At 35.9% G+C, this 22,207-nt stretch overlaps 1 protein-coding gene across 3 annotated transcripts in view; it reads left to right on the forward strand.

The window, feature by feature from the left end:
- The first annotated feature begins 9,314 nt into the window (after positions 1-9,314).
- TRIQK (triple QxxK/R motif containing) overlaps positions 9,315-22,207 on the forward strand; it is a 62,046-nt gene continuing 49,153 nt past the window's right edge. For 2 of the 3 annotated variants that reach the window (XM_037504240.2, XM_037504245.2), the window contains exons 1-2: positions 9,315-9,452; positions 16,636-16,791. Coding sequence is in view for 1 of the 3 variants with exons in the window: in XM_054692115.1 (XP_054548090.1) it covers positions 19,100-19,183 (84 nt within the window). In the remaining 2 variants the exon portion in view is untranslated. Of the gene's footprint in view, positions 9,453-16,635; positions 16,792-19,033; positions 19,184-22,207 lie in introns of all 3 variants that reach the window. The other variant, XM_054692115.1, reaches the window with a different exon arrangement.

Genomic DNA, 22,207 nt, shown 5'->3' on the forward strand with positions numbered 1-22,207 from the left:
AAGCTGCTTTTTTAGACTGCTAGTATTCGAAGATAGTAATAGTACACATTCATTCTATGTTTGTGTTAAATATATAGGAGAAACCCAAATACTTAACATGTATAACCAAATGACTTACTTATGTAAGCTATATGTCACAACACTGTATATGATTTAGGAGTACAGATTCACACATCTTCAAATGTGTGTTATCACAACACAACCACCACTAAGGCCCTGCAATCCTACACCACTTTCTAGATTTGAGGCCAAAAACACCTTCCAGATAAACTGAGTTATTTCCACATAATTCAGATATATGAAGAAAATATAGTAGTTGAATAGAGAGAGACATAAGATATCCTTAACATTTAAAATACTCATTGTAAAGATTATTATATTGTTATTAATTTCTTTAAAGATTTATTTATTTATGCATACAAGAACTGAGGTACAGACCAGAGGTGTGGGAGGTGAGAGGATTCAACAGACACAGAGTGGGGATCAAAACAGGCAGATTGACTGAAATGCACTGTTGAGGGGAGCAGTGGGCGAGTCAGGAGAGGTCTGCTGCACCATGTGGTTAGCTCCCTGGCCAGCTGGGCATGGAACTTGTGCTGTAGTGGCTGCAGACAGCTTCACAGTGCTGTGCCTAACCCTTTGCGCCACCATGGAGGCCCATTATTAATTTTGGTAAGCTGATAAATCACAGTTCTTAGCCTGAAAATGTGAAGCATTAGAACCTTGATCATGCTAATGTTTATGTTATTTCAGAGCCTGAGCATGAATGTATAAAACAGTTCCTTATGAACAAAAACAACAGAAGACTGATTTTACAAGCATTTCCCTCATCTAACAAACATATTTTTGGTCAAATTTGTTTGGCTTTTTGTGACAACTAGGTCAGGTGAAACCTAGACGCGCTCTAGGAAATGTCACCCATGGATGGACAAACAATAAACACTTGAGATTAATTTTAGCCTTTGGCTCCCATAAAAATGGCAACAAAAATACGGAAAATACAGTGACATCAAATCTCCTTCAAGGTCTCTAAATTAAGCTAGTCCCAGTTTCTTGTACCAGGAATAAATTAGGTCCACTGATTTCACCTACCACTTGTATGATGGACATTGCTAGGAAATCAAAGGGAGAAAGCAGCAGAAGAATTAGGGATAGAGCCTTGAAGCAAATGCATGCTCATGAACGCACAGCATGATTACTAGCAAAATTCAAAATGAGGGCCACCCCTGGTGGTGCAGCGGTTGAGCACTGGTTTCGAGGCTGCCCGCAGCCTCTGCAGCGCCGGTTCGTTCCCCAGCCGCTGGCAAGGGTCCCACATGGCGTACAGACCTCTCCTGCCGCCCGCTGCTCCCCTCAGCAGTGTACTTCGTCAGTCTGCCTGTTCTGTTCCCCGCTCGGGCTCTGGTGAATTCTCTCACCCTCCCGCGCTTCTGACTGTACCCAGTGCTTGTATAAATAAATAAATCTTAAAAAAAAATTCAAAATGAGCATTTATAGTAGTCTCTCTTTCACTCGCACAGGTAAACACAGACTTCTTTTAAAGATAAAAAAGTTATGCATTTAATAAATGGTCTTATACAAATGAGGAGAACAATAATAGACATTCAAAATCAATCACAGTGTCTGTTGACTTTGAAAAAGAAACCGAAATGAAACAAACATATAGTCATAGCTAACATAAGTCCAATAAAAAATAATACAATGAATCTAATAACCTTTGGACATATGACTGGTTGAGAGAGATTTGTCATGATAGTTGGCAGAAGAACTACCTTATTCTTACTTGGAATTTAGCTCAGTTAGAGGTAACAAGTGCAGCATTACATATAAGAGTTGAATATCATTTTGTAGTTTCCACATTTTATGGAATAAAGACATAAACTATGAGGTCTAGAAAATTTGAGGAAAATAAAGACTATAGACAAAAAAGAGAAAAAGGCAAAATGTAAAGTAAGAGAGGAGAGAGAAAATAAATATTTTTTCATTTCTCCTAAATACTACACTATGGAGCTCCAAATAACTGGTACACTCCTAATTTGCATGAAAAAACTATTACTATTTGATCTTAAATTTCCATTCAGGTAATTAAAAACAGGGTTGTGAATGTTAAATAAGTAATGATTTATTGCAAAGAAAATATGTTTTGAAAGGTAGGCTAATGTCTATAAAAGAATAAAAGGGAAATAGAGAATTAATTTCTCCTTTTCAATTCTTTGATGAATAATTAATTTAAGTAGGATCCTATATTTATGTTTCTTTTGTATTCCTATCTCTAATCTAATGTAGATGACCAACTGAACTCCACTTTTTAAGCCCCTGTCCTAATTGACCTTTTAAAACTCTTTTCTCAACTTCATCTGAATATTTATGTCCCAAATCCTTAACTCATGTGTACTGGTAAGATCCTGTCTCCTGTGTGATGATTTTGTTGTTTTTATATCATAGCTTCTTGGAAACCAGGAGGTGTAAGAAAGTGTTAACTAAACATAGATTCCAACTGTATAATACATGTGAAATTCAAATACATACCTGACATTTAAACAACATGATTTGCTCAGTGATGCTAATGGACTTGATGAAGATAGGGCAGAGTGGAAAGGGGCTGCCAAATCACTATTATAGTAATTTTTCTGCCATATTTTCATTAGCAAAAAATAATGCCCCATGCCTCTTAATTTACAAACACATTTTCATGGATTATCTCAATATGATTTTCCATTTCTATGATTTAGACGGACTTTTTCAGGTAACTGAAGCTTGGAGAATTATGTAACTTGAAATTTACTAAGCTAGTCATAAGAATCCAGCACTGAATCAAGATATGCCAATTTGAACTGATTAGTAAATCATAAACTATTCTTGGATTTATTCTCCATTTTAAGGAAAAATTTTATGTTTGCTTCAAAGATCATTAGAAAGGAACATGAAAAAAATGAGGTGAGGAAATTAAAAAAGATTTAGTGCATCCCTGTCCTTATTCTAGCATTAGACCATATGGCATTTGTGGCAAAAACAATGCTGTATGTTTATCATACCCTATTTTCTTTCCACCTTCTGCACACAGATTAATTATGTCTCCAAATCTCTTTTGTCCTAATAGGTGGGACCATGTAATTAAGTTCCAGTTAGAGCAATACGAAAATGTGGAAATGATACATGCTTCTAAGTAGGGTCTTTAAATACATACCTGTGTGAGTCTCTATTCTTACCCTCTTTTCTTCCCTTTCCAGACATGATAAATTCACCTAAGATCGTAGCCACTCTGGAATACTGGAAATTCTAGATGAAAAAATCCTGACTTCCTGTTTTGACTTCCTAGAGCAGAGGTGTCAGCGCCTTCCTGTATCAGCTGCAATGCTGGCAAGAAATAAATCTTTATTATGTTAAATGACTGAAATCTGGCACTTGTTTCTTATAGAAGTTAATCTACTGTGCACGTTAACAGCAGCAAAATATTTTGTCTTGACTTGACTGAAATTACGTTCTCTTATTTCCTGTCTGCCTAATACTTTGTGTCTGTTGTGGCATTACTTGCAGAAGAGAGTCTGATGAGGCTAGCAGAATCCCAGTATGCGTCTCTTTATCTTAGCATTTCTGGAGTAAAGAAAAGTAATTTAGATAAATTTAATTCTACAAAACTGTATCATGTATACTACAGGCCTTGTATTTACAACTTTTCAAACATCATCTAATAAAATATTTATAGCAGCATTGTGAACTGTATATCATTATCCTAATTTTATGGATGAGAACTTTAAGGCAAAGAGACATTAAATAACTTGCTCGATCTGTTACATATAGATTGGATAGACCTATCATTTAAATTTGATTCTGAAAGGTTTCAAAACCCTTCTAAATCAGTTGTTACTGGGCCTCACCTTTCTCTTACTATTTCCTTTAGGCACTATCTCCTGACACCCAAGAAGAAAAAGAAACTCAGTATCACAGTACAGCTTTATCCTTTTCTGTGCTTTTAACATGACCCTCTTCAGGAAGCATCATGGAAGATAGCTAGCTATGAGAAGAAAGAATGTAATTATTCCAAATGATATGTAGGGTATTTGCTTCTACAGGAATACTTAAAAGATCAAGGTATCCTTAATCTAATATAACATATAGATATAGAAAAATTATTCCTCTCAGATTCTCTCTCAGAATATATCTCAGGACAGATATATTTTAATATTTCATCATAATTATATTATACATAAAATTTTGATTTCCATTAACATTCAAAGAATATATTTTACTAAAATTTTCAATGTGACAACAGTCTAGGTTTTTCTATTTTAAGTCTAATTGACTCAAAATATTTTCTATAAAATAATCCATATAAGGTAGTATAAATAACACATGATGCAATGGCTAATCTGTCAGATTTCAAATAAAAGTTCACCAAAGACAAGTCAAATTTCCCTATTAATAATCTTTTTTACTAGCAATCACTAACATTTCTAGTCTTAATATTATCACATAAATGGAAAATTTTATTTATCTGATTTTATTTGGTATCTTGAAAATGGGGTTTTATTGTATGTTCTGAAATGTGCAATGAATATTTTCACAAGGAAAAATAATGCCATTTAGATGTGATGATAAACTGTAGAACTTAAAAGTGCTGTAAAATATTAGGATCAAAAGTCATGCTATATGCACATTATAGGTGCATACTGTAGTGATACTTCATTGGTAATGCCAGTGACTTCAGTAACACACTTACCTTGAGCTCTGAGTCTCGCTGAACAGATCTCATGTATCCACCAGAATTCTGTATTCCTGGTGTATTCTGCACTCCATGTGCAAGTAGGTCCAGAGAAGGGGGGAAAAATAGCATATTGTGCATCAATTATCCAATTAGATACCTTTGCAAAACAAGAGTGCAAGATAAAATGCATTTAAGAGAAACATATGACAAAAATACAGAAGACACAGTGGGGGAGAAGATACATGTAATTATAATGTTACAGTTCTTATATTTGTGGAGTGTGGTGTATTTACTGGAAGAACAAAGCATTGTGTGTGAAATGTGAAACTCTGACTTTCAGCTCCAAAAAGCTTATGTTGGGGAGAAAAATGAGAGTATTGTGAAGTAGGGACATAGGTCACTCTTAAATATGAAATATTAAATGAATATAAGTTGATGAACATAATTTAGGGTTACATATCATTAATAATATGTATATATGGCTAACCAGCCATTACAAGAATAAAACCAAAAAAATTAAACATATTTGACTAAATACAACAAAATAGGAAAAAGGAAGGTAAAATATAGAAAGGAAAATAAAAAATATAGAAAAATTGTAGCTGGAAACACTCATATCAATAACAACAGTAAATACAAATGGAATAAATATTGCAATAACAAATCAAAGATTATTAGACTGGATGAAAATGCAAACTCAACAATATGATATTTATAAGAGATAGAATGAAATAAAAAGACATGGTTAACTTAAAAGTATGCAAATGGGTCAAGTAGAAAAACAAACCTAAGAAACCTAGTCTAACTTTATTAATATCAACAAAGTTAAAAAAAAAATTCATGGACCTTCCTGGTGGCGCAAGGGATAGAGCACGGCACTGTGGAGCGGTCCGCAGCCTCAGTAGCACGAATTCAATCCCCCGCCAGCCAGGGAGCTGACCCATATGGCACAGCAGACCTCTCTTGTCTCGCCTGCCGCTCCCCTCAGCAGTGAATTTCAGTCAATCTGCCTGTTCTGCTCCCCACTCTGTCTCTGGTGAATCCTCTCACCCTCCCGCTCCTCTGGCCTGTACCCCAGCTCCTGTGGTCATAGATGGATGAATCTTTAAAAAAAAAATCATGAAAAGAAAAGAGTTGATTCATTAGGAGCACAACAATCCTAAATGTGTAGGTACCTAATAAGAGAGCTTCAAAATACATGTAGCAAGAATTAACATAATTAAATGGAAAAGTAAACAACTACATAAGTATAATTGGAGATTTAACACCTGTCTCTCAGTGATAGAATATGTTACACACATCAATAAGGATATAGAGCATATTTGACATTTATAGACGACTACATGCAAAAATTGCCCAGTACACATTCTTTTTTTAAGTACATTGGGAATAGTTATTGAGATAAGCCATATGCTGGGATATAAAATAAGGGTCAATAATTTTCAAAATTTGAAATCTTATACAGTACTTCTAATAGCAATGGAATAAATTAAAAGTCAATAACAATAAGCAATTTAGAAAGCCACCAAATACTTGAAAACTAAGCAAAATAATTCTAGACAAATAGTAAAATGATTTAAAAAATAACTGACAGAAAGGGGAATATATGAAAATATTCCCCATGCTAATTAAAACGCAACATGACAAAATTTATGGGATAACACTAACAAAGTCATTAGAAGAATTTTTTAAGCTTTAACTGCCTGTATTATTAAAGAATAAAAGTTTAAATAAATTATTTTAGTTTCCACCTTGAGGACACAGAAAAATCAGAGAAGTAAGCAGAAAAGAAACTATAAAGCTAAGAACAGAAATCAATGAAATAGAAAACAAAGAAGTGAACAAAATCAGAAGTTGATTTTCTGAAAAGATCCCACAGAAATAGGACTATGTGTGTTTGATCTATTAAGTAACTAATTCCAGCTTTTGAGAGAGCCAAGTTGAATAATTCAATTTTTAAAAATTAAGGTAAAGGACCACTGAGCAAGAGTAGGTAATTTGATATTATATTTATTAAGATATTAGATGAATATCATACATTTTTACAGAATCAATCTGTAAATGATCCAAATTGTTCTCCCAAATTTTAAGTCATATGTATGTCATCAAATTTGTTGGCATATTTAATTATTAGGTTTTAATTTACATTTCAACTTACAACAATTTAGCTTAATAATATGTCTCTCATTACATGGTAAAATAATAAATATATTCATAACATCCACACAGGTGTTTTAATTTTTCATGAAGTCTTTATCTTGTTCAATATCCCTAAGATTTATTTTATTTAGTATATGGCTAGTCTGTTTCTCATAATTTTTCTTACACATTTCTGTTCATAAGAAAATTTAAAATTATACATGTTCCACATATTGGAGCAAAAGGTAAGCTGAAAAGTTAATGGAGTCATGCTTAACATGAGACTCTCCTCCTCTTCTAAAAGTGGAAATAATAATAGGCAGCAGGAAACATTCTCTTTTATTTTATTTATTTTTTTTTTTTTAAGTGACAGTCTTTTTTTTTTATTTATTTATTTGTTTGTTTTGTTTATACAAGCACTGGGTACAGTCAGAAGCGCGGGAGGGTGAGAGAATCCACCAGAGCCAGAGCGGGGAGCAGAACAGGCAGAAGGACCGAAGTACACTGCTGAGGGGAGCAGCGGGCGGCAGGAGAGGTCTGCGCGCCATGTGGGACCCTCCTCTGGTGGCCGGGAAGCAGCCGGGGATCGAACTGGCGCCGCAGAGGCCGCGGGGAGCTTCGCAACCCAGCGCTCAACCGCTGCGCCACCGGGGAGGCCCAAACATTCTCTTTTAGAGATTATTTTGAAAGACACTTCCAATATTACTTTACCCATTTTATGGATCAGTAAACTTCTTACAGAAAACTCAGCAGGACAAGCTCTCTCATAATGTTATGTTAAAGATAAAAACTTCAAAGGCAGAGACATTATTTTCTGGTCTAATCTTATTTCCTCACTGCAGATAAGTTATTAAATTTATTTTTATGTATATGTAATACAGCATTTTTTACTGGATGTTTTACTAAGTGCCAAGGTGTAGAGTTCCAGAAATTTGAATGTATGCTTCAAACATCTGGAGCTATACATATGGGGAATATACAGCTGTGTTTATTTCAATGATTACACATTTACATGCATACAATACATTTATTTAAATGTATAATCTCTTCTATATGTGAGAATATTCAAACAAATACATTTCTGTACTTATTTGAATATGCAATTGAAAGGGATTCAAAGAAATAATTCACCACTTTTATTTAAATCTTAAAGCATTTATTTATATAATATACTTATTAATTTGAAATTATAGTTTCTTATTTTTATTCTAAAATCCAAATATTTTCAAAGATTAAAAAAAATGTGGGACTCACAAGTCATATAAATCAGGAAATTTTCATAGAGCAATACAGAGTAAGCAAGTTTTTGGAAAAATTTCAAAATTCAGCAGGATAAGAAAATAAAATTATTTGCAGTTGAAACATGCTTCCTCCCTTCAGAAAAACAGTTCTATCATATCATTGTGGACATATTAATTGAATATCAAAGGTATTATTTTTTGTTTTTACTGGGTATTGACATAATATAGCATATCAGTTTTCACTTTTTTAAAGCCACAGACAAATCCATTTAAGTGTATTAAGATAATGTCATTTAACTCTACCCTTTTTTTTTTCTTTCTGGGAAAAGTAATGGAGACTAGCAAATGGTTTCTGGGACACAAAATGAAATTACATTTTGCATTCTATTCCTTGCCCTGATATCCTCAGAGATATCGGAATACCTTTTAGTTAGTCTATTTATAGTTCTCTTAGTTCTTTCACTTGCTATTTCCTTTCTCAAGGGTTTAGTTTGTTTGTTCGAGAACTAAGATGGGCTGGCCTAGAGGAAAGCGCAAGAGAAAAATTAAATTGGAAGTTGCATAATCTTCGGAAATAATTTTAAATTCAGCTTTCCACAGTATAAAAATAATGACTACAGGCACTTTTTCATTTGTTGCATGATTGAATAAAAATAACCTCTCTGAGTCTCAGTTTTGTTGTTCATAGACTGAATAAGTAACATCTCTCATTGGATGTTGTGAGGATTGCATGAGTATAAGGTAAGAAATCATTAAGTTGTCCAATGTTTTGCAAATAACTAACAGCTTAATGTTTCATTCTCATTTTTCAGTTAGATGACTACCTCCAAACCATAATTGTTGGTCATGTTTTTCTGGATTGATTAATCTGTTAAAACATAAAATGCTTTTTTGTAGTTATTTGACTTAGCCCACTACAATGTTTTCTGAGACAGTTCATACTTATATGTAGGGATGCTTCCAGAAATGTAGATTAAAGAGTGTGTGCACGTTAGGTGGGAAGTGTTTTAATGGTTTGCATACATATATTTAAAAACCCTCACATTTATATTTTTAACTTCTACAATCACTTTGCAAGACATGTAGGAGAGCCTGGGATTCTCCAGAATAGGAAGGAAAGCAGCAAGGCTGGTCATTTGCTTCCAGGACCAACGCAACGGCGGGAGAACGGCCGACCAATCGGGGCGCAGGCTGAGAAATGGCCCCGCCCCCATCTCCCAAGCCCCGCCCCCTTCCCCTGCCGCCTTGCAGGAGCAGGGGCTGTGCAGTTGGCTCGTCCCGCCCCTGCCTGTGAGTGACAGGACCGTGGACAGCATCATTTCGAGCCGGACCTGAAGTTTGTGGGCCCCTGCCTTGGCTGAGCTGAGGTGTGTGTGTGTCCGGCGAGGGCGAGGGGGCTGGGGAGGCCCTGCCCGGGAGGCTCTGGATCTGGGATTGAAAGCGGGGCCCTCCCCGCCCCCCCACGTCGCTAGCCCCACAGCGTTTAGGGGATAATCGTTCCGCCCCGGGGTGCAGCCCTTGAGCGGGCTGGGCGGAGGGAGGCTGTGGAAAAGGGGGAACCCGGAAGCCCAGTGGGTACGGCAGAAGACTTAGGGAGCCCTGCCCGGCGAGCAGGGCGCCCGCGGTGGGGGCGGGGATGGCGAGGGGCTTGTCCCCTGGGTGGGCGTGGCCGCCGCGGTTGGCGGGGAACTCGCGGTTCCCGCCCTGCCAGCGTGTCCGGCGCGGGCGGCTGGGCCCTGGGCTAAGCCCCGCCCACCTCCCGAGTGCCGCTGCTTGACTGGCGATTGGCTCCCTGGGGCTGTCAATTAACTCTCGTCCCTTCATTTCACTTTCCAGCCGTCTAGTTTTAGTAGTTCCCGCGGAGGTCTGCCTTTCCCGTGTTACTGCTCCCCACACTTTCCTCCTCTCCTTAAGGAGCAGGTACCTGCAGACGAAAACATTTGCAATGAAGAGTTTCAGTTAGCATGAGATTGTTCTGCTGGTGTCGGTGGGGGTGTCTTCTCCTCCTGCTTGGTACATCCCTGACCCCACAAAGTGTTTGTGCCACGTGGATGACTTGAAAAAGGATACAGGAGATCCGGTTTCTTCTACCTGGAATAATTTTTCTCACTGCTACCTGTTTGAGCTCAAAGAGTTAAGGGATTTGAGGCGATGGGACAAGCACCCATAGAGGATCTTCCATTAAATCCTTCCTGTGGGGAGGGGTCATACTAAGCTAATAAAGCAACCCCCCCTTTTTATTTGATTTATTAGGTCATATTTAATGATTGCCTTTAAAATAGTAAGCAAAGATAACCGTGTCAAATCTCTGCTCCTATCAGCTGCCTCCATTTCATTCAGCAAAACAATATTCCAGAGAAATAACAAAGGACTAAAAGTCTGCTTTTACTTCCTTCTGTTAGGTTTACTGTATAAAACCTTAGGAAGGAAGATTATGCTGTTTGTTACCACTGGGAAGAAACTTGGCCTCGAAGTCAGGAAACTGGCAGGTTTAGGAAGTGTTTATCCCCAGGCAATAACCCTCATAATTGTTTTCATATTTGTAAAGTGGGAATTATTTGCCCTTTGTTCCTAAAAAGTAATACCAAATAATTGATTGCAACTGTATTAATTATCTACACAGATGTAAAGTATTGATTACACTTTATTTTTTAAAGATTATGTATATTTATTATGTATATTTATTTATGTATACAAGAGCTGGGGTACAGGCCAAGATGTGGGGGGTGGGAGGACTCACCAGAGAAAGAGTGGGGAACAGAACAGGCAGACTGACTGAAATAAACTGCTGAGGGGAGCAGCGGGCGAGACAGGAGAGGTCTGCTTCGCCTTTTGGGTTGCTCCTTGGCTGGCTGGGGATCGAACTCGTGCTGAGGAGGCTGTGGATTGCTTCATAGTGTGCTGCTTAACCCCTTGCGCCACCAGGGAGGCCCTCATTACACTTTTAATCTATGTTTTTATCTACATGATTTGAATTTTTAAATGTATTATCATTCAGCTTAAAGTATTTTCAAATTTTCCTTGTGATATCTTTTATATTTGGATTATTTAGAAATGGGAAGAAGCCCAATCACCTGTTATTCTTTGTTTTGATTAGGTGGCATGAGAAATACCTTTGCATGACACTTTTTCCCCCACACCACAATTTTTTTTCAAGTATATGCATAGCCTAAAATTACTGAAAATGATTACCTTCTAATGTTAGGTAACACTACAATGACAAATAACATCTTTGCTGTCCTTTACCACTTTGAAAAGCCAAGGAAATCTATTGACTCTCTTACAAAAAGACATAATTTCAAACATAAGGGGAGCCTGGACTAAGAGCAATTGTTTGTAGTTAACTTTTTGTGAGATGAGGAAAATATTCTTCCTTTTTGACTCACCCAAAGAGAGACTTAGTAACTTATATCAAAGCTTTATAACTGATAGAGTTAGATCCTTTTCCTCTCTGTCACCATAGCTTACCTTAGGTTAGTGTCTTCAGCCAATCTTTTCTTAGCATTTAACAAGTAGGAACTACCAGTGCTCAATAAATTGTTGCTATCTTTCAACACCATGTGGGCTGTATTTTATTCCAGATGCACTTTGGTAAGTCTCTTAAAGCACTTCCTTGTTTTAAGCAAGTGAAAAGAGAAATCATCACTTATTTTTTTGAAAAAATTATTTGTAGTTTTGATATAAAACATTAAGTGCACGAACTTTCTTTACAATCAATCAAAGTGCATTTTAGACAAAGAAAGTTCATTACATTTAGTATATGACACTATGATGATATTACCTGACTCCTAGAACTCTTCACCTTAAGTGAATGATTTTTTATAGTATTTTAATTTCCTGTGGCTAAAAATTATTTTGCTTGGTTCTACAGTGGCTTTTCTCCTGTTTTCTATATTCAAATAGAAGGGTGTAAATAGCGTTATTTTCTTTGCTCTAGTTTCTTTATATAGCTTTACCAGTGAAAGTGGGCATGAGTAGTAGGTATTAGATAAGGAAGAAATGAAGAGGAAAAATGTATTGCTTTGATAACAAACAGAAGAGTATATAGGAAACCTGGTTCTTCTCTAATACTTGTATTATTCAAACTTTAGTGTTTGAGTATTCCATTTTATTTACTTATTTTACTTCTGATAGAAGAACTAAAGTAAACTAAAGAAAGCATCCCAGTGAAATTAGAAATTTTTTTAGGTGCTTAATAATAGCTCTTTCCTTTTATTGAATGTTTAAACAGATTATATTACCTTGTTACTAAATTGCTGGTTGGGGATAGTACTTTAGATGGGAGAACAAAAATGATTACTAGTATTTCTTGCCCCTTTCAAACTCCATTCCTTTTCTTAGAACCTACACTTTAATCTAGCTAGAGAAAATTTCAGTGTGATACCAGGTGAAACCACAGGGAATCAGAACTGATAATCTGGAAAAACTAAGGCATACCACGGAACTCCAAACTTTTAAGGAGAAAAATCCATGTTGCACATTCTATGCCACTTGTGCTCATAAAGCAAAGTAATTAAAAAAAGTTTTTAATCAGTGAGGTGTTCAAAGGCGAGAGGGGGATGAAAAGGAAGAGGAATAGGGGAGAGAAGGATTTTAAAATACAGATTCCTGATCAAACTTCAAAATTAACCATAGCCTTATGGGCAAATTCAGCTGAAGAAGCAGGGACTAAAGCCGAGCAACCAAGGTTCAAGAGCAGAGCCATTAGGAGAATGAATCCAAGGCATTCCACAGCGAGAAATACGAGGAAGAGGTTGTGCAGGATCCAAAGGACTGGGAGAGGAGATAACTAAACTTTAAAAGTACCACCCAAGCTGAATCCATCACAAGGTCAAGATGGCAGGAATCAGTCTCTTGAGAACTGTATTGTGTCTCCTACTAAAGTGCTGACCCTAGAAAAAGGAAGTGGGCACACGTGTGTTTTTAAATTGTGTTCAGTGTTTTTAAGTCCAACATAGCTGCTCAGCTGGACCCCTAGTTTCTAGTGGTCCCATTTTGGAAGTCAGGTTCATGTCATGCTGGGAGCTGGTTGCCTGATATCTCAGTAGCACAGAGATGGCAGTGGGAAAAATGGCAGGAGGTGGAGTTAGTTCAGGAGGTCATTCACTGGCTTGGAGTTTATTCCTCACTGTTCTTCTAATGAATTTGCATAAAAGATACATCTTCCCAGGATTACTGCTCTACAAGTGAATTTCAAATGAGTTTCAGCCACTAATCAGATAACTCTCCTACTGGGAAGCTATGAATAAGGAGTGGAACCCAAGGCCAAACTGTTAAGCTGGTGGTCTGGTTTTCCATATTGGGTAATACCTCTGGCGATTGAAATATGTGGTAGTGATTTTAAATTCTTACATTACCTTTAAAAAAGGTGCTACTGGTTTTTGAAAATCTCAAGTTTAGGGATTCTAAATATTGTGTAATGCGGAAGTCCATCTATCTTCTCTAAGAATTTCTTTCCCCCACTCCACTGCCCAAATGCCTTCATTTGGGCATTTGAGAATCACTAGAAGTCCTCTGTGTAGAAACATCAGACACAGATTGCCCTTGAGTCTGTTAATACGTATCCATGATTTTATAACAATAGATTTGGCTCTATATTTGGAAGTCTTTTTTTTTTTTAATTCAACCTTTATATTTTATTTTAAAGATTTATTTATTTATACAAGCACTGGGGTACAGGCCAGAGGCGTGGGAGGGCGAGAGAATTCACTCGAGACAGAGCAGGGAGCAGAACAGGCAAAAGGACCAAATCACACTGCTGAGGGGAGTAGCGGGCGCGACAGGAGAGGTCTGCTGCACCATGTGGGAATCTCCCTGGCCAGGAATCAAACCAGCGCTGCAGAGGCTGCGGACAGCTCCACAGCGTGGCGCTCAACCTGCTGTGCCATCAGGGAGGCCCATACATTAGCAAATCTTAATAAAAATACCACTTAGAATCCAGGGGATCTCTCTCTCTCTCTTCTCTCTCTCTTTTAGTTTTCTCCTCCAATGACTAAAATGGTATTAATGGAAAATAGACATATTTTATCATATTCAGTGTCCTCAAGACATTCCTTATTGAACAGATTAGGATCATAGTCCTAGAGCCAAATCTCTTCATATCTATTATATACATTTAATCTTTTCTTATATGGTAGAAATGTTAAGTGTCTTTGCAACAATAGAGTGCAATAGGTATATATTTTCATGAAAAAGAAAATATTAAGCTTACCTCTTAATTTTTTCAAAAGTTAAATAACAGTAGAAAGATTATTCTGAGAAGTTTAAACAAATTGTTTTGTTGAGGCAGAAGGTGGAGAGAGCTCCATGAAGGAAAGGATCTTGTCAATTTTCTGGTTTTCGTGCCACTCAATTGGGAAATGTCAGCAGAAATACAGTAGCTTAGTTCCTCAATGGTGGTATTACGTAGTAACATTGATACAAAAATGGCAGAGCAGTTACATTGAACAACTTAAAAAATTGAAAAAGACCAAAGGAAGATGGGTTAATCCAAATAACATTTTAAAACATAATTTGAATATTAAATATATTCAGTGTTGTAGGATGTAGAATAAATTATGTGCAGACCTGTGACAAAGTCATAATTGTGCACTACAGCAATAGGTATGCTATTTGTTGGGTCTTATGATGTTTCCAGGTACCAGGTTCTGTATTTATGAATCGGAACAGTCGAAGATTTGTGATATTCTACCATTATTTTCTGATCAATATGCTTGAGTATTATAATACATTCCTATTATTCACAGCAATTCAGTATAGCACTAATCTCTCTGGCCAGAAACATATCAAAAATTTTTTTTTGCACAGGAAGGTGTAATTTTAGAGATTCTCCTATTTTCCAATTCCATTTTGTCTGTTTTCCTAGAGGCCCATTGTCTATCTCCTCCCCTTCCCAACATTGCCTTCCCTCCCCAAGGAATCATTACACCTTTTGAAAACACTGAACTTTATAGACATGATTTGTATACTCTCTTCCTATGCCAAAATATTGTGAACAATTTAGCATTTGAAAATTAATAAAGTGTAACAAAAATCCCACAAAACCAAGAGATGCAGGTATTCCTATGAAAATTTGAGAATTTTAAACAAAGAAAGAACATTTTTAGGAAATTTTTTAAAATGTAACACATGCAAAAATACATGTGTTACAAAAATACAGATAGGAAAGCTTCACATAAAAAGAACAATGACTAAGTGTGAAGATAGTAAAATAAAACAAAAAGGTCACAAAGGAATTAAAAATATGAGAGCTATATTTTTTATTCTTTATTTAACATGTTACCACAAATTTAGTGTCTTAAAACAATATAAATTCATTATCATATAGTTCCACAGTTCAGAAGACAGACAGATTTCATTCACCTAAAATCTAGGTATTGGCAGGATTACATTCCTTTCTAGATGCTCTGGGAGAGAATGTTTCCTTGCATTTTCCAGCTTCTGGAAACTGCTCCCATTCCTTTATTATGGCTCATTTCTTACATCTTCAAAGCCAACAATATTGCATCTCTCTGACTATTCTGTAATTAAATGCCCCACTGACCACAACTATGAAAAGTTACTACTTTTAAACACCTGACTGGATAATCCAGCATTGTGTTCCCATTTCCAGATTTTTTTAAAATCATATTTGCAAAGTACCTTTTGTCATGTAAGATAATATTCACAGGTTCTGGTGTTATATCTCAGCAAATTATTGCCTAATCCAAGGTTATGAAGTTTTACTCCTATGTTTTCTTCTAAGCATTTATTATATGAAGGTTTTTTTGAAAATAGTTTTAGCCTTTACGTGATATTATTAGAATTAATTATATGTGTATTCTCAAATACTTGGGTTAAATTTTGAATTGATATTGTTATTAAATGAAACCATTTAAATTTGATTCTCTTCTATATGAAAGCAATTGTAACATAAAACTAAAGGGAAGTTTAGTGCCTTGCACATAATCAGTAAATATTCATTGGACAAAAATGTATACCTCATGTACTACTGGATTATTTTCCTTGTTGCTTTTTTATTAGGCATTTAGTTTAGAAAGTAATATATATTTAAAAGTTTATGATAGAATAAACACAATTATTTTTATTGGTCAGCTCTGTACGAATTGCAGTAACCAAAAATAAATTCAGATCAATCCTTTTACATTCATATTTGACTTTCAAGTAAAATGGAAACATCTCTCACTACTTTTCAGGTAATCACTATAATGAACCATTCCTAAGGTGTGATCAGCAAAAACAATGTTGCTATTTATTAGCATGTAAAGGGGGGTCTCTACTTAAATAAATCTGGGACATATGGATCAAATAAATTTAAATAGGCTTTTCTATTTAAGTAGACTTTTTAATGAAAATGCACCTTGTGAAAACAGGACATAGTATACGGCATTTTGTTTGGTTATAGAAACTTAATTAGATTGAACATATCACAGAGTTAGCAAAAGAATAAACACTTTTTGGAAAATGCTACCACAGTGACTTTATTTTGTGGACAATTAGGGACCTAGAATTCATTGATGTTATTTTCATATACTCTATATTTAATTCCAGTAAGAAAAACCAAGAATATTATATTGGTACCTGGCACTGAATTTGCCAAGAATGCAAGCACAGCTTCCTCAGTAAAAGATCTTGCCTCTGGAAACATCTTAACCCTTGGCAGCTCTCCAGAATTCAGACTTGGCAGCATCAAGGACACAACACAAGGTGTGTTTATTTGATTAATGTTTGGTGAAAGGTGTTTTTTGATTTGTGGTTTGTTTCATTCATTTACTTTCTTGTTTTGGTTTGCTTCCGGGAATGAGCTTGGGTTTGGAATGCAGTTCTTTCTTATGGAAGGGAAAATTTTTTCACTAAAATGATATTCTGTGGTACTTGGTTAATCCAAGTAAATGAAGCAAGACTCACAGAACTCTAAGTCTATAGCTGATTTATTTGTTAAATTAGTTAATGTTATTGTCTGTTAGGATTTGCTGCTGCATTCATTCATTATTTAGTCTCTTGCTATTTGAGACACTATGATACTAATTATATATTGGCTGTAATCAATGTTGCTCTAACAGGTTAAAAACATTATAAAATATTTAAAATTATTTTTTATCTTTCTTAATTTATACATCTATGTTTGCTGGGAGAGGTAATATGTCTAAAATGAAAGAATTTGGTCCCCAATTACATCTGACCTTTTTTTGTACTGTCCTTTTCTTGTACTGTATTTACCCATCACTCTACTCAGAATTTTTCAATGACTCCCTTTTTCACTCAAGATGAAAGCTAGAACTCTTCAACTGGCATATATGTCTCTGCAAGACCTGGCCCCCTGTCATCTCTCTAATCTTACTTCTACACATTCGTTTGCTTAGCCATACTGACTCCCCTACTGTTCTTTAAACATCTCAAGGTTTTTGTGCCATTCTTTCTACCGATTTCCTGTAATTCTATATTTCTACATACAGAATTTTTCTTTGGGTCTTTGCTAAAGTTTCCCTTCTAAATGAGGTCTGCCTGGTTATCATCTAAACATCTTTGCTCTATATTTTCTACATAGCATTTATCACTGTTTAATAAAATTATATTTTATACTTATTTGTCTTGCTTTTGCCTTTATCCTTCATGAAAGCATTAGTTCCTATTAAACAGGGGTTTTATTTACTCTAATTTTACTGCATCTCTAGCAACTAGAGTAGTCCCTGTCTCTTGAAGAGTTAATGAATGAATGAAGAATTATTTAGCAAACATTTTTAAAGCATTTTCCTATGCAATGTGGTGAGGATACAGGAATGAAATACATGGCTCCTGCCCTCAAACAGTACTGTATTAGGAGAGATGGGTAATTACAGCAGCCATCTCACAACTGTTGTGTTGTGAGAACAGTATAATTAGTACACTGTCATTTGGAGAAACAGCGTTCTAATCAGACTTTGTCGAGCTTATGAAAGTCTTCTTGAAAAAGGTAACCTGTTGTATCAATCAGAATAGTCTACTTTGTGCTGGGAGCAAACCATCCCAAATCTTAGTGTTTTAGTACAGCAAATATTTCTCACACATGCTACATGTCCAAAATGGACTGGTAGGAAAGCTCAGGGACCTAAGACATCAAAAGCTTCCTTTGATACGAAACACTTGCAACAGTGTGAGGAGAGTGACCAATTATGTCCTGGCATTTAGAGTTTCATGAGTCAAAGCAAGTTTCTCAATTTCATATGGGGAACTACTGCCTTCTTCCCAGAGGAAGAGGGGAATTAGAAGATATGTGAATGGAACTAACATCTGCCATACCTTTCTGCCATTTTAGAGGAGTGTAAGATCACCGGGTAAGGAAGAATTTGAAAGCATTTTCAGGGAAAGGAGTAGCATGGGCCAAGACAACAAGCTGTTATATATTATGATAATTTCAGGGAACTGTATGTATTTCAGAGTAGCTGGAGCATGGTATGTGTGCGGGATAAAGAAAGATAAAGAGACTTAGAGGGAAGATAGAGGTTAGATAATACCAAATTATGGAATTAAAACTCTCCTAAAGGACATTGAATGATGTAGTTCAGGAGACTTTCTCGATTATATTTAATATGTGAGAAAGCGTTCTGGAAGAAGTGTGCAGGATAGGTTTGAAGGAAGACCAGATACAGTAAGACTGATTATGATATGAAATACAGAAATGCTTGTGTGACCCCACATGAAGACAATGATAGAGGACTTGGAAAGGAAGGAAACAAAAGGTAAAGGCAGAGAAAGAATATAGGGACGTGGGCTCCAGGGTACAGATGTAGCCTTGGCAGGGAACAGGACACTTCTGATACTAAGATCAAAACAAAGGTACTTACATGGTGAGTACTGTGCCTAAGTACTGTTTGTTTCTGAGCATGTGTGTGTTTAAGAAAGTGAGAGCAACCCTAACGTTAGCCATTCTTTTATCTGTGTCTGTCTATCTATCATCTTTGTGCCTTAGGAAACAAACTCATGTGCTCAGATTTAAGTTTGGTAGGAGGACTTTAAGAGAGATCTTCATATTGGAATGGCTGCTGAGTCAAATGGGAGATATGGTCAACTTGGGGCAGAGAGGTTGCTGAAAAATTGCTGTAAAAATTGCTTTGGAAAGGTCAGTTGCTTTTTATTTAGAGTTCAGTAATAAATTGAAAATACATATTTTTAAAAGAATTTATAGGGGCCTCCCCAGTGGCTCAGCGGTTGAGCGCTGGGTTGAGAAGCTGCCCGTGGCCTCTGTGGTGCCGGTTCAATCCCCGGCTGCTCCCCGGCTACCGGAGGAGGGTCCCGCATGGCGCGCAGACCTCTCCTGCCGCCCTCTGCTCCCCTCAGCAGTGTACTTCGGTCCTTCTGCCTGCTCTGCTCCCCGCTCTGGTTCTGGTGAATTCTCTCACCCTCCCACGCTTCTGACTGTACCCAGTGCTTGTATAAATAAATAAATAAATCTTTAAAAAAAAATAAAAGAATATATATATATATATATATATATATATATATATATATATATGCCATTCCCTCTAGAGAGATTCGTGAGATACAATCTAGTCCTGCCCCCAATTTTTGTTTAATGTGTTAAAAAAAAAAGGGACCCAGTCATTTTATGAGGAAAAAATTTAAAACTTGTGAATTAGTTATCTAGCACTTTTACAAAAAAATTCTATGATAGACTTTTAAACAATGTAAGTATAAAGTTATAGTGAAATTTAATTTAAAAAAATAGAGAAGTGATTGGGATACTTACAATATTTTTCTTAAATGTTTTTGGAATACATTGTCTGCAGTGTTCTATAATTTAAAGGAGATTCTACAATCATGTTTTTGTTTGTCATTGTGTCTTAGACCCAAGGTTTTTTTTTTTTTTTTTTTATTTTTATGTTCCCCTTACAATTACCACCCCCTTATTTTGACCCCAAGCACTCCTTTCCCCGCCCCCCACCCCCCATAGAGTGTCTCTGGTTCATAGTTGTTTGTTGATTTTTATATTTTCTTTCTTATAGTTATTCTTTTTCCTGGTCCCTTATTTAAGTTTTCTAGATTCCTGCTATGAGTGAGACCATCCGGTATTTTTCTTTTTCTTTCTGGCTTATTTCACTGAGCATGATCCCTTCCAGCTCCATCCATGTTGCTGCAGATTGCATGTGTTTATCTTTTTTGAATGCTGAGTAATCTACAAAGAGCTGATGAGACTCAACAAAAACAAAATAATTTAGTCAAAAAATGGGCAGAAGAGCTAAAAAGAAACTTCTCTGAAGAGGAAATGCAAATGGCCAACAGGCATATGAAAAAATGCAAATCAAAACTACCATGAGATACCATCTTACACCAGTGAGAATGGCACATATTAAAAAAACTAGCAACAACAAATGTTGGCGAGGTTGTGGAGAAAAAGGAACTCTCCTGCACTGTTGGTGGGAGTGCAAACTGGTCCAACCACTATGGAGAGCTGTGTGGAGATTTCTTGACATAGAGCTTCCATATAATCCAGCAACTCCACTCCTAGGTATTTACCCAAAGGACACAGAAACATCAATTCCAAAGACCCAAGATTTTTAAAAACATTTAGAAGGCTAAATTAATGATTGCAAATTGAAGTTTTGAGGGCTCAATAACAGATCCAGTTTTAGCCAGGCCACTGCTCTAGTAGAGGGGACCCCACTGATGTGCATAATGCATGTAGTATGTGAGAAATGGTGACGTACAGACTTAGTAGAAATAACATCAAAAGCTTACAACTTCTGAGGAGAGAAAAAAGAATTAGTGGAATTTTTGACCTGAGAAGATTCTTTTCTTAGGAGGGAAATTTGGGACTTTTTGACAAAGATTAGAGATCTGGTTTTCAGTTTGAAAATAGGTACTAGTGGATATGGTTTGTTGGTGTTAAGTCTTCCATTTAAATAAGTAGCTATATTTGGCACTGATCATGTAAGAATATACATAGAAAGTAAGCATGGATGTGATATTCTGTTAAACCAGAATTTCCAGTACTTACAGAGAACAAAAAACACATGCTATTTGGCATCTTAAATGTTAACCAAAGATACTTTTGTTGAAGTCACTTAGCTGATAATGATTGAAGATGATTAATAGAACAAGTAATAGCAGAAACTGTACAATTAATATCTAATTAAGTTGTTACAGCCTTCGTATATTATGAGACCATGTGTATATCTAAGAACCTTAAATATAAGGGAGCTCAGTGGCTTTTTAAATAGTACAAGGTCATCAGGGTTGTTTTTTGTCTATACAAAGCTATTTGGACTGTGTGGTGCTTCACCAGTGAGTAACTGATTAAGCCAGCATGATGTTATCATAGTAATAATAGTTATTGAGCATGAGAAGCACCATGCTAAGTACTTTTATGAGTTAGCTATTTAATTTTACCTTTACAACATTATGGGACAGAAATTCTTACTTACCTCTTTTTGACATGTTAAATGAGCTTAACTATGTCAAGAACTAAAAAGTTACAGAACCAGAAAGGAAACAATTTAAACTAGGGAAGAGTTAACCTACTCTGTATAAGACTCCTGTTCATATAAAACAGCGTGCTTATAGTAATATTTTAAAATTCAAAGCATCTTAAGTTTATAATAACTAAGCATAAATTATGGATGTTTTACATGTTCAAAACTGTACAGAATATTTACTCAAAAATATGTATTGCCTACTTTGTGTCACACTTATTTGAATAGTGTGGATTCTTCATTGTGCAAAACAAAAATCCATGCCCTTTACATTCTAGTAAAGAGAATCAGAAAATAAACAGAAGACTAAATTTAATGGGGAAAAAAAATTTAATTTTGAACTAATAGTTGTTAGGTTGAAGGCAAAATAACTTTTCTGTTGCAATCTTGGTAATCTAATTGTTCATATCATTTTGTAGTGCTTGCATCAAATCATGAAAAGAATGAAATATTGATTGCTATAAAATGGTTATTCATTTTAAATAATTAATTTGAGATTAAATATTATTGACCATTACTTTGAAGACAGCTCTCCCACTCTGCTGCCCTACTTACACACTAAAGATGAAGCATTCCAAGAAAGCAATTAAATGTCATTTGTCATTTGTAAAAGAACTTTGTTTTCTTTAATTACAGACCTAGGTGGTCCATGACTAAAACAGAATAAAAGTAAA

Source organism: Talpa occidentalis, unplaced genomic scaffold, assembly GCF_014898055.3.
Source record: "Talpa occidentalis isolate TD23 unplaced genomic scaffold, MPIMG_talOcc4v2.1, whole genome shotgun sequence".
Lineage (NCBI taxonomy): Eukaryota > Metazoa > Chordata > Mammalia > Eulipotyphla > Talpidae > Talpa > Talpa occidentalis.